At 37.5% G+C, this 13,482-nt stretch overlaps 1 protein-coding gene across 1 annotated transcript in view; it reads right to left on the reverse strand.

The window, feature by feature from the left end:
- Positions 1–520: 520 nt before the first annotated feature.
- LOC123564456 (tudor domain-containing protein 5-like) overlaps positions 521–13,482 on the reverse strand; it is a 99,066-nt gene continuing 86,104 nt past the window's right edge. The window contains exons 19-22 of the mRNA XM_053525279.1: positions 8,747–8,862; positions 3,703–3,827; positions 2,508–2,653; positions 521–2,334 (exon numbers count right to left, since the gene is read on the reverse strand). Of these exons, the coding sequence (XP_053381254.1) occupies positions 1,807–2,334; positions 2,508–2,653; positions 3,703–3,827; positions 8,747–8,862 (915 nt within the window). The 3' untranslated portion in view covers positions 521–1,806. The remainder of the gene's footprint in view (positions 2,335–2,507; positions 2,654–3,702; positions 3,828–8,746; positions 8,863–13,482) is intronic.

Here is a 13,482-nt window from a genome sequence, read left to right on the forward strand (position 1 = left end):
TAATTCATGAAAACTTGGTGTCAGAGTTATGCACCTTGTGTCACATGATGTGGGTGATGAGGTGGAACATCTATTTTAAGTTTGAATCAAATCCATTCAGTAGTAACTGAGATATAGTGAAAATACATCAAAATCAACCTTAAATTCTAAGTAAAAAGGGGCATAATTCATAAAAAAAATTGGTGTCAGAGTTATGCACCTTATGTCACATGATGTGGGTGATGAGGTGGAACATCTATTTTTAGTTTGAATCAAATCCATTTAGTAATAACTGAGATAGAGTGAAAATACAGCAAAATTAACCCTAAATTCTAAGTAAAAGGGGACATAATTCATGAAAACTTGGTGTCAAGAGTTATGCACCTTGTGTCACATGATGTGGGTGATAAGGTGGAACATGTATTTTAAGTTTGAATCAAATCCATTTGGTAATAACTGAGATAATAGATTTCGGGACGTGACGGGACGGGACGGGACACGACAAAACTGACTCCTATATAGCCCCCTCAAACATGTTTGGTGGGGGTATAAATACTAATGTGGCATTATAGTTAAACACATTTAAATGCACAGCAACTGAAAACTGCTTTTATAAAACATTAACCAACAAGAGTTGTCACTAATGGTGACAAATGCCCCCGCAGTGCCTTGACCTTTGACCTGGTGACCCCAAAGCCAGTAGGGGTCATGTACTCAATAAGTACTATCAGCATGTGAAGTCTGAAGGTCCTGGGTGCAGTGGTTCGCAAGTAACGTGCCTTCATGCAAAAAGTTAACATTGGCCCCTGTGACCTTGACCTGGTGACCCCAAAGTCAGTAAGGGTTGTGTACTCAATAAGTACTATCAGTACGTGAAGTTTGAAAGTCCTTGGTGCAGTGGTTCGCGAGTAAAGTGCCTTCATGCAAAAAGTTAACATTGGCCCCTGTGACCTTGACCTTTGACCTGGTAACGCCACAGTCAGCAGGGGTCGTGTACTCAATAAGTACTATCAGCATGTAAAGTTTGAAGGTCCTGGGTGCAATGGTTCACGAGTAAAGTGCATTCATGCAAGAAGTTAACGTTGTGACGAACCAACAAATGGATGGACAGTTGAAAACTAATATGCCTCCCTTCCGGGGCATAAAAACACAGTATGTGCAGCAAGATGCGCATAATGTCACTTTAATTGCCAAACACCTGATTCTAACTACAGAGCTTCACTGCCAAACACTTGATTCTAACTACCAAGGTAAACTAGCAGTCATATATGGTCATTTATCCTAGCTGAAGCATTGTATTTTTATGACCAGTTTCTGTTGAAGGGAACAAAGCAAATGCAACAATTTTTATAAAAGTTTAAAATCAAATTTAATGACAGACAGTAATGACAGTGTACATATCCAACAAAGTAAGAACCATTTTGTTTTCCACTAGATGACCTCTCTATACCATCAGATAATAATAACTTGGAACAGAATATAAACAGCACTCCCAAATAGCACCTTATTAATCAGCACATCTGCTCTAAACATAAAAGTTTACAGAAATTAAAAAAAAATCCAACAATTGTCTAAAAGTAAAGAAATATCTGTATTAGAACTTCTAATATACTGCCTATACCAAGGACAACATACTTCAACTACTAAATCAAAAGTTGTCAACAAAATCACAATGGCTTTTAAAACAGCAAATATACAAAAAAGGATAAAACCAACATAACTGAACAAATTATATATACAAGGAAAGACTTGATGATATTTGCACTTGAGCCTCAAACAATACCTGACTGAATACCCACATACTGTTCATACTGTTTCTTCTCCTAGTCACTGGTTTGAACCCCTGCCCCCTCTTCCAACAGACATATTTTGAAGCAAGGGTAGTAACCCTGGCAATATCCCTACACTACTAGGGTTAAGGGGCTGACCCCTTCCAACAGATGGCACTGTCCCCATTGGATTCATGTTTGCGACATCAGACATGTTTACACCATGTCCACCTTGTAACGGAAGCAGGAATGGGTTTAACTGAGGTAGAAGTCCTGGATGAAAGCCCGGGTTCAAACCAGCCCCTAGCCCTAGATTTCCAGCCATCATCGAGTTAGTCATATCTCCCATTCCTGTATGAGGTAAACTGGCTTGTGCCATAAACATTGGGTTGAACATTCTCTGCTGCTGCTGCATAAATGCCATGTTCTGTGCACCCAACATTCCTGGTAGACTTCCTGTTGTAGGCTGGGACATAAAAATCTCATTCAAATTTGACTGGTTACTAGACTGGCTTGGGCTGGTTACAGGTTTTGTTACAGTTGTACTTGTGACTGGTTTTGTCATGATGTTTGCTGCTGCAATAGGCTGAAACAATCACAAAGGACATATAAAAGAAAACCTTTTTTATTTGACTAATATTGTATTCTAAAATGACATTTAAGTGGTATTATATGAAATATACTTTTTTTTGCAATTCAACTCTTATCTTTAACAAGGAAACACCTAGAATACATTAAATTTTATAGAACTGAGCATACCTTGGAAGATGATGCTATAATATTCTGTATAACTCTCTGGTTCTCAGTCTCTCTGTCAGTCTGATCTGAACTGGTTTCCTGCAATTCTTTCTTAAAAGGTTCTGACGATTTCTGGGAACCAGTCTTCTCTGCAGACCCATTAGACCCTGAAATTTTAGATATGAAAATGCCAAGACTGCAGACATAAACTACTTATTGAGCAGACTAGGTTACAAATTTTCACAAAATTGACTAATTCAAGGGCAATAACTCTAGAGCAACAAAGACTAATAGTCTATCTGGCTAGTTCTCAAACTTGGCTAAGATAATATGCCAAAAACATTCTGTCCAAGTTACCTACACTACGTAAGAACTACCAACATTAATAGGTGGACACTATCAATATTTGCAATTTTACATAATTCAATGGCCACAACTTAAGACTGACTGAGACTTTTCCAGCTGGTTGTCAAACTTTTCCAAGATATTATAGCAAAAATCATTGTGACTAAGTTTGGCGAACATTGGATAAAACCTGTTAAAGTTAGAGACAACTTCAGTGGACACTGGTGCCCAAACTATACACCATGTTTCATAGGCATACAAAAATGCTAGAACCTGAAACACTTCCTGCAGAGCATATAGGGCTGTCATCGATAGAAACGATATCGATGTATCAACGATATTTTTTTGTCGATCGATTATCGATTCCCATTTTCAAAAATCGATATTTTACAGAGAGAAAAAACTACCAAATAAGCACTCAGACCCTAAAAAACAACTAAAGTTCACAAAGTTGTAAATTTGGATAAATGCAAAAAAGGAGTGAAGGCAAAATAAAAATGAAAGATGTTATTAATTTTTATGTATTTCTTTTATTTCATAAATACAAATACAACACAATCAAACAGAAATATGGAAAGTAGGCAATAAAACTTAAAATAGCATTTACAGGAAGGTATATAGTAAGCATATGAACAAATAGGTCGTTAATCTAACTTAATAACCAATATATCGATGTATCGTCGATATTTGTCTTCTGATATATCGGTATCGTCGATACGCCTAAGACCCAATCAATGACAGCCCTAAGAGCATATATCTAGAACATTTCAGTACATCAAATTTAAGCATACTGTATTCACCGTACAATCATGATATATTAGCATAAGTATCAAAGTATAAACAATGCACAGTGAAACAACAAATGACACACCAGTAGATAGTTGTTCCTGCAGTTCCTGTTTAATCATCATAATTTCCACCTCACAGTTGTTTAATTGATTAACCACCTCGTCCTGCAGGCTAGGGTTGTTCATCATAGACTGTAATATCCTCTTTCTGTAATGTTATATTGAAAATATTTCAGACCATGTTTACACGTTACATATGTCAAGGGTGAAAAATTCTTGATTGAACTGGAAATCTGGATATAAAGGCTCCTAGGTTCAGTTTGGAGATCCATGTAAATCTGCTTTTTGTTGTGTGTGTGCCACTATGTGAACCAATTACACAGTGGTAACTGTGTTATTTTATTGAATATTAGCACATATTGTGGTTCAGCGGCCGAAGGTATGATAGATTGAAAACATGATTAAAATCTTGAACAAGAGGGCCATGATGGCCCTATATCGCTCACCTGAGTACCATTGCTCTAAATGATAAGATTAAGTTTTGACAATCACATAGGCATACACATAAAATATGATCAGGATAAACATTTTGTTGTAACAGTCCCTTTTGACCTATGGGTCACATACTAGTCAGGGCCAATTTCAATATCACGTTTGAGTATCCTACACTCAAATGCTGCATTTTTGTACTAGCATGACTATTTCTTACCCTGGATGACTTAAATAACATTTAAAACCAATCTCATTAGATTCTGCCGAGGTAATTCATTTACATGAAATAAAGGGATGTAATCTGTCATATATTCAGGCAAAAGTTATCTACCCTGATTGTTCGAGACAATCTGATGGCATAAATGACATTTCAAATCAGAACCTTCATTGGTTACCGAGATAGATCCATTTTAATTTCAAATACAGGGAGGTAATTTGACATAAAATCAGTCCATAGTTATCTACCCTGATTGTTTCAGTCCAGCTAATGACAATAATGAAATTTCAAATGAGTCCTATAAATACTTACTGAGATAAATCCATATTTATTGAAATCTGGGGAGGTAATTAACAATATATTAGAAAAGTATTCATATTGATAAACGTTCAATCAATAGTTATCTAACATGACTATTTCTTACCATGGAAGACATAAATAACATTTCAAACCAATCTCATTAGAAGCTGCTAGGTATATTCATTTACATAAAAAATAAAGGGAGGTAATTTGTCATAAATTCAGTCAAAATGTATCTTCACTGACTGTCCAAGTCAATCTGACAGCATAAATGAAATTTCCGATCAGTACTTTCATTTGTTATGGAGATTTAATTTGAAATGAAGGGAAGTAATTTAACATAAAATCAGTCCATAGTTATCTTTCCTGATTGTTTCAGTCCAACTAAAAGCAATAATGAAATTTCAAATGAGTCCTAAAAGTACTTACTGATATAAATCCATTTTGATAACAAAATAGCTAATTTTGGCCCTTCCAGGGAACAACTCTGGAACCCATTATGGGATCTGGCCGGTTCAAGAAAGGAACCAAGATCTTATGTTGACACAAGTTTTGTGCAAGTTTGATTAAATTCAAATCATAAATGAGGCTGCTATTCTGCAGACAAGGTCAAAATAGCTAATTCTGGCCTTATCAGGGGCCATAACTCCGGAACCCATAATGGAATCTGGCCAGTTCAAGAAAGGAACCAATATCTTGTGGTAATACAAGTTGTGTGTAAGATTGGTTAAAGTCAATAAAGCTTCTATTGTGCAGACAAGGTCAAATTAGCTAATTTTGGCCCTTTCAGGGTCCATAACCCTGGAACTAATTAAGAGATCTGACCGGTTCAAAAAAGGAACCAAGATCTTATGGTGATACAAATTGTGCGCAAGTTTGGTTAAAATAAAATCATAAATGAAGCTGCTATTGTGCAGATAAGGTCAAAATAGCTAATTTTGGCCCTTTCAGGGGCCATAACTCTGGAACCCATAATGGAATCTGGCCAGTTCAAAAAAGGAACCAAGATCTTATGGTGATACAAGTTGTGTGCAAGTTTTGTAAAAATCAAATCATAAACTAGAGTTGCTTTTGAGAAAAGCGCATGTCTCCCACAACTGCCTAATCATCTAAATAGCAAGTCAGTCTTTATATACTGTTTACTCACTACAAATATACCCTTAAGAGCAAAAAGGTCGATTTTGGGTAATTCAATGGCCATAATTCTGGAGTGCCTCGGGCAATTTGGCTAGTTAATGAACCTGGTCAAAGAGTTATGGTAAAAAAACATTTGGTAAAGGTTTGGTGAAGATCGGGTGAGAAATGTTGGACTTATAGCGCGGACGAGAATAAAAAGGCCGATTTTTGGTAATTCAAGGGCCATAATTCCAAAGTACCTGGGTCGATTTGGCTAGTTATCAAACTTGGCCGCGGACCTATGGTCAAACACATTTTGTTAGTTTGGTGATGATCGGATGAGAAATGTTCGACTTAGAGCACGGACAAGAGTAAAAAGGCCGATTTTCGGTAATTCAAGGGCCATAACTCCAAAGTGCCTGTACCAATTTGGCTCATTATCGAACTTGCCCTACTAGAACGCATGCACATTCATCAAGTCAAAAGGACTCCTATAGACTGCATGCGCATTCCTGGAGCCAAAAGGACCCCTGTACTACTCATGCCAAAAGGACCCCTATACTACTCATGAGTAGTATAGGGGTCCTTTTGGCTCCAGGAATGCGCCTAAAATCTGAGCATTTTTCGGTAATTCAAGGGCCATAATTCCAAAGTGCCTAGGCCGATTTGGCTAGTTATCGAACTTGGCTGAGCACTTATCGGCAGACACATTTTGTTGAAGTTTGGTGAAGATCGGATGAGAAATGTTCGACTTAGAGTGCAGACAAGCTTTGTGACAGACACAAACACAGACTGGAGTAAATCAATATGTCTCCCACACCACTGTGTGGTGGGAGACATAATGAAGCTGCTATTGTGCAGACAAGGTCAAAATAGCTAATTTTGGCCCTTCATGGGCCATAACTCTGGAACCCATAATGAGATCTGGCCATTTCAAGAAAGGAACCGAGATCTTATGGTGATACAAGTTGTGTGCAAGTTTGGTTAAAATAAGATCATAAATGAAACCACTATCGTGCAGACAAGAAATTGTTGATGCACGGACAGACTGACAACGGATGAAGGGTGATCACAAAAGCTCACCTTGTCACTATGTGACAGGTGAGCTAAAAATAGGTGTCAAAGTCAGGGCATGGAATGAGAAGCGACATATACAGTAAAACCCGTCTTAAGCAGCCAGCCAAGGGAGTGGGAAAAAAAAGGCTGCTTAATGCAGGTAATTTATAGAATGAATGACCATTTTGGGAAATGAGACACTGGCTGTCAGGTTGGCTGCTTAATAGAGGTGACCCCTAAAGCAGGTTTTACTGTTTTCTGACAGAGTGAACTTGTTTACATAAAATTTTCCTTTTGATAAATTAACAAGAAATCTGGAAATTCCACTAAAACTAGATTTCCAAACTTTTCATCACACCATGATGTTCGGCTTAAATAAAGGGCTAAGTTCTGTTATACATATTTGACTGTATCCAATGAAGCTATCCAGAAGTACAAATACAACAATCATAGATGTTTCATTGCCACATGTCATCCCTAACTAAAGTCATTAGTTATTAAAATACTCCACTGTAAGAAAGAAGTATGCAAAACAGGAGGGTCATGATGACCCTATATCGCTCACCTGTTAAATATGCTACATGCATATGCAAGGTCTGTACCATGTGGTTCCAGAAGATTTGAAGTTTACAACTACGTATATCTATGTGACCCCAGGGGTCATGATTTGAATAAACCTGGTAGATGAGAATTGAAAAGTTTTTCTATGCAGATAAAGTTTCACTGTTATAGTTTAACAGAAGGATGTGGATCTCTTGGTATAAATCAACATATGTCATAATTTGAATCTTACAAGCCAACTAGCAAAGCTCTTATCTGACCCAGTTTTAATCTTGGCCTAGGAATCATCAAGATAAACATTCTGACCAAGTTTCATCAAGATAGGATCATGAATGTGGTCTCTAGGGTGTTAACAAACTTTTCCTTTGATTTGACCTAGTGACCTAGTTTTTGACCTCACAAGACCCAGTTTCGAACTTAGCCTAGAGATCATCAAGATAAACATTCTGTGCAAGTTTTGTCTCAAACCAAAGTATAAATGAAACCTCTATTTGGCTGAAAGGGCCAAAATAGAAAATCCTGAAAACTTTAGAACCCGTGATGGAATCTAGCCTGTTTTCGAAAGGAACCGAGATCTTATTGTGACTTGTGTGTAAGTGTGATTAAAATCGAATGTAAAATGTCACTTCTATCGTGTTCACAAGGTAACATTTTTTAATTTTTTTTTTGCTCTTTCAGTGGTCAATAAGGGGCCATAACTCCAATACCTATGATTGAATCTGATGGATTCATTATGGAATCCAAGATCTATTGCTGTTAAAGATATTTTGCAAGTTTGTATCAAATCAAACCATGAATTAATTGGCTGTAAAAGCTAAAATAGCAAATTTTAGGCCTTAAAGGGACCGTAACTCTGAAACCCATGATGGGATCTGGCCAGTTTTCGAAAGGAACAGAGATATTAGGCCAATACAAGTTGTGTGCAAGTTTGATTAAAATTGATTGCAAAATGTAGACTCTATCATGTTCACAAGAAATAGTGGACGGGCAACGCTGAAGGACAAAGGGTGATCACAAAAGTTCACCTTGTCACTATGTGACAGGTGAGCTAAAAACAAGAGCTGTCACTATTAGTGACAAATGCCCTACCCATTTATGCAAAGTTATATCAAAATCCCTTTCTTGATGGCAGAGTTATATTTACATAGATGGACAGACAAGCAGTGCAATTTTTATATGCCCACCTTCGGGGGTATAAAATCTACCACTGGTTGTAAATGCAGATGTGAATACACAGCTCTAGGTTAACTGTTTTGGCGGTAACTTGGCAGAGCCTCGTAACAGCCAAAACAGTTACCGTCAAACCAGGTATTCCTAACTGCATCTACAACCACTGACAGATCATTATGTTCCTCTACCAGGTAGTGAGAAAGATAAAAACATACCTTTTAATCTGGAGAGCTTGCAGAGCCATTTGTTTTCCCTCTAAGGATAAAGGTTGTTCACTGGAGTCCTCATCTTGAAATGGTTCTTCACATTTCTCCTCAACAGCTTCACCACTCTGAAATATACATCATTAATTAATTGTGTTCACCTGAACTATCTCTTTACACTCTGACAGATTCATCATGGAATCCAAAATTTATTGTTGTTGAAGATATTTTGCAAGTTTGTATCAAATTAAACCATAAATGAAGTCTCTATTATTACTATACCAGATTTATATAGCGCCCTTTTCATGATCAATTTCACGTTCAAAGGCACTTTACATAGTTCAAATGCAGCCACACAGGGCGCATAATTCATCCTCTACTAGAACAGACACAGAGCGACCTGACCAGAGGGACAGAGTGAGACAAAGCCCCCACGACAGAGAGATCAGAAATCAGATACAGGCTTGTCCGGCTAACTTAGCCTAGCTCGTTGCGAACAGACAGCCTGGTTCTTTAACGTGCTCAGTGTATAGCACTGATACACGCAAGGATTGCCTGGGTTCCTGACCAGTACACCTCTAGTTGGGTGGGAAACACTGAAAAGCATTTCTGAAAATTCCCGAGTAGCTGCCGGGGATCGAACCCCCGACCTCAGGATTGGAAGGCCAGTGTGCAAACCACTGAGCTATCCGTCCACCACTATATGGCTGCAAAAGCCAAAATAGCAAATTTTGGCCCTTTAAGGGGTCATAACTCTGCAAACCAGGATGGGATCTGGCTAGTTTTTGAAAGAAACTGAGATACTATGCCAATACAAGTTGTATGCAAGTCTGATTATAATCGATTGCAAAATGTTGTCTCTATCGTGTTGACAAGCCAAAACAAGAGGGCCAAGATGGCCCTAAGTCACTCACCTGAGTAACACACAATAACAGTGTAAACATGTTTTACCTAGTGATTTCATGGAGACAAATATTCTGACCAATTTTCATTAAGATTGGACCAAAAAACGTAGCCCCTTCAGTGTAAACAAGCTTATTCTTTGATTTGACGTGGTGACCTAGTTTAAGACCCTACATGACCCAGATAAAAATTCATCCGATATTTATTGCACACAAACATTCTGATTAAGATTCATGCACATTAAATGAACACAAGTGTTAACAAGCTTTTCCTTCGATTTGACCTGGTGACCTAGTTTTTAATCCAATATAACCCAGTTTCGAACTTAGTCTAGGAATCATCAAGATAAACATTATGACCAAGATTCATGAAGATAGGGTCATAAATGTGGCCTCAAGAGTGTTAACAAGCTTTACCTTTGATTTGACCGGGTGACCTAGGTTTTGACCCCATATGACCCAGTTTCAAATCTGGCCTAGATATCACCAAGATAAACATTCTGACCAAGTTCCATGAAAGTTAGGTCATAAATGTGCCCTCTAGGTTGTTAACAAGCTTTTCCTTTGCTTTGACCCAATGACCTAGTTTTTGACCCAAAATGACCCAGTTTCGATCCAGGCCTAGAAATCATCAAGATAATCATTCTATGCAAGTTTGTATCAAATCAAAGCATAAATGAAATCTTTATATGTCTGAAAGGGCCAAACTAGAAAATTTTTCAACTTTCAGGGGAGTAACTCCAGAACCCATGATGGAATATAGCTGGTTTTTGAAAGAAACTGAGATCTTATTGTGACTTAAGTTGTGTGTAAGTGTGGTTAAAATCAAATATAAAATGTCACTTCAATCTTGTTCACAAGGTAAAAATTAACAAATTCAATCAGGGACCGTAACTCCGGAATCTTTGATCTGATAGATTCATCATGGAATCCAAGATTTATTGTTGTTGAAGATATTTTGCAAGTTTGTATCAAATCAAACCAGAAACTAGAGCTATCACTAAAGGTGATGAATGTACCCCCCGCATGCACTGACACAGTACATTGCAATTTGACGCACACAAGATTGCATAATTATGTGGACTGTATGTATATAGAATGTATGTATACAGTATAGTAACAAACAAGAGCACCGCCTTGCGGGTGCTGACGCTCATCTGATTTTTTTTTGTGTAATAGAAATATTGTCCTACCCATGATTTTCTAAGTCTAAAAAGGGCCATCATTCTTGCAAAAAGCAGGTTAGAGTTATGTTTCTTGATGTTCAGTGTCCACTTATGATGGTGAAAAACTGTTGCAAGTTTTAAAGCAATAGCTTTGATAGTTTATGAGAAAAGTTGACTTAAACATAATACTCAACCAAGAAAATTATTTTCTAAGTCCAAAAAGGGCAATAATTATTGCAAAAAGCAGGATGGAGTTATGTTGCATGCTGTACAGGGTCAGCTTATGATGGTCAACAAGTGTTGCAAGTTTCAAAGCAAAAGCTTTGATAGTTTAAGAGAAAAAGTTGACCTAAACATAAAACTTAACCAAGAAATCTGATATTTTCTAAGTCCAAAAGGGGCCATAAATCTTGCAAAAAGCAGGATGGAGTTATGTTTCTTGCTGTACAGGGTCAACTTATGATGGTGAACAAGTGTTGCAAGTTTTAAAGCAATAGCTTTGATAGTTTAGGATAAAAGCTGACCTAAACATAAAACTTAACCAAGAAAACTGATTTTCTAAGTCCAAAAGGGGCCATAAATCTTGCAAAAAGCAAGATGGAGTTATGTTTCTTCATGTACAGGGTCTGCTTATGATGGTGAACAAGTATTCCAAGTTTCAAAGCAATAGCTTTGATAGTTTAGGAGAAAAGTTGACCTAAACATAAACTTAACCAAGAAATCTGATATTTTCTAAGTACAAAAGGGGCCATAAATCTTGCAAAAAGCAAGATGGAGTTATGTTTCTTGCTATACAGGGTCAGCTTATGATGGTGAACAAGTATTCCAAGTTTCAAAGCAATAGCTTTGATAGTTTAGGAGAAAAGCTGACCTAAACATAAAACTTAACCAGGCAACGCCGACGCAGACGCCGACGCCGACAACCGCTCAAGTGATGACAATAACTCATCATTTTTTTTCAAAAAATCAGATGAGCTAAAAACAAAGTCCCATAACTATGCAGAATATTTATCTAAAAGAATGTAACATGCACCATGCACAACTAGGGTTGGTACTGATCACTTGTGTGAAGTTTCATTAAATTGTGTCAAGGGGATGAGGAGATATGGTGCGCACAAGATTGTGTCTATGTATATAGTATAGTAACAAAAAAAAACAAAGTCCCATAACTCTGCAAATTTTTTTTCTGAAAGAACCTAACATGCCCCATGCACAACTACTGTTGTTACTGATCACTTGTGTGAAGTTTCATTAAATTGTGTCAAGGGGATGAGGAGAGATGGTGCGCACAAGATTGTGTCTATGTATATAGTATAGTAACAAAAAAACAAAGTCCCATAACTCTGCAAATTTTTTTTCTAAAAGAACCTAACATGCCCCATGCACAACTACTGTTGGTACTGATCACTTGTGTGAAGTTTCATTAAATTGTGTCAAGGGGATGAGGAGAGATGGTGCGCACAAGATTGTGTCTATGTATATAGTATAGTAACAAAAAAACAAAGTCCCATAACTGCAAATTTTTTTTCTAAAAGAACCTAACATGCCCCATGCACAACTAATGTTGGTACTGATCACTTGTGTGAAGTTTCATTAAATTGTGTCAAGGGGATGAGGAGAGATGGTGCGCACAAGATTGTGTCTATGTATATAGTATAGTAACAAAAAAACAAAGTCCCATAACTCTGCAAATTTTTTTTCTAAAAGAACCTAACATGCCCCATGCACAACTAATGTTGGTACTGATCACTTGTGTGAAGTTTCATTAAATTGTGTCAAGGGGATGAGGAGAGATGGTGCGCACAAGATTGTGTCTATGTATATAGTATAGTAACAAAAAAAAAAAACAAAGTCCCATAACTCTGCAAATTTTTTTTCTAAAAGAACCTAACATGCCCCATGCACAACTACTGTTGGTACTGATCACTTTTGTGAAGTTTCATTAAATTCTGTCAAGGGGATAAGGAGAGATGGTGCGCACAAGACTGCGTCTACGGACAGACGGACGGACAGACAGACAGACAGACAGACAGACAACCTGAAACCAGTATACCCCCCCTTACAACTTTGTTGTCGGGGGGTACAATGAAGTCTCTATATGGCTGCAAAAGCCAAAATAGCAAATTTTGGCCCTTTAAGGGACCATAACTCTAGAACCCATGATCGGATCTGGCCAGTTTTCGAAAGGAACCGAGATATTATGCCAATACAAGTTGTGTGCAAGTTTGATAAAAGTTGATTGCAAAATGTGGTCTCTATCGTGTTCAGAAGCCAAAAATAGCAATTTTTGGCACTTTAAGGGGCCATAACTCTGAAATCCATGAAGGGATTTGGCCAGTTTTTGAAAGGAACCGAGATATTATGCCAATACAAGTTGTGTGCAAGTTTGATTCAAACTAATTGCAAAATGTGGTCTCATCATTTTCATAAGAAATTGTGAACGGACGGACGACGGACAAATTGCGACCACGAAAGTTCACCCTGTCACTATGTGACAGGCGAGGTAAAATAATCAATAACTGAAGATTTTTTTTCTGAAAGAACATAATATCCTTTATGCACAACTTGGGCTGGTACTGATCACTTGTGTGAAGTTTCATTAAATTGTGTGTAAGGGTTCAGGAGATCAGGCAAGCACAAGATTGCATATCGTGGCCTCAACGCGAAACTAGTCTATCTG

The sequence above is a fragment of the Mercenaria mercenaria genome, chromosome 15, assembly GCF_021730395.1.
Source record: "Mercenaria mercenaria strain notata chromosome 15, MADL_Memer_1, whole genome shotgun sequence".
NCBI classification, from domain to species: Eukaryota; Metazoa; Mollusca; class Bivalvia; order Venerida; family Veneridae; genus Mercenaria; species Mercenaria mercenaria.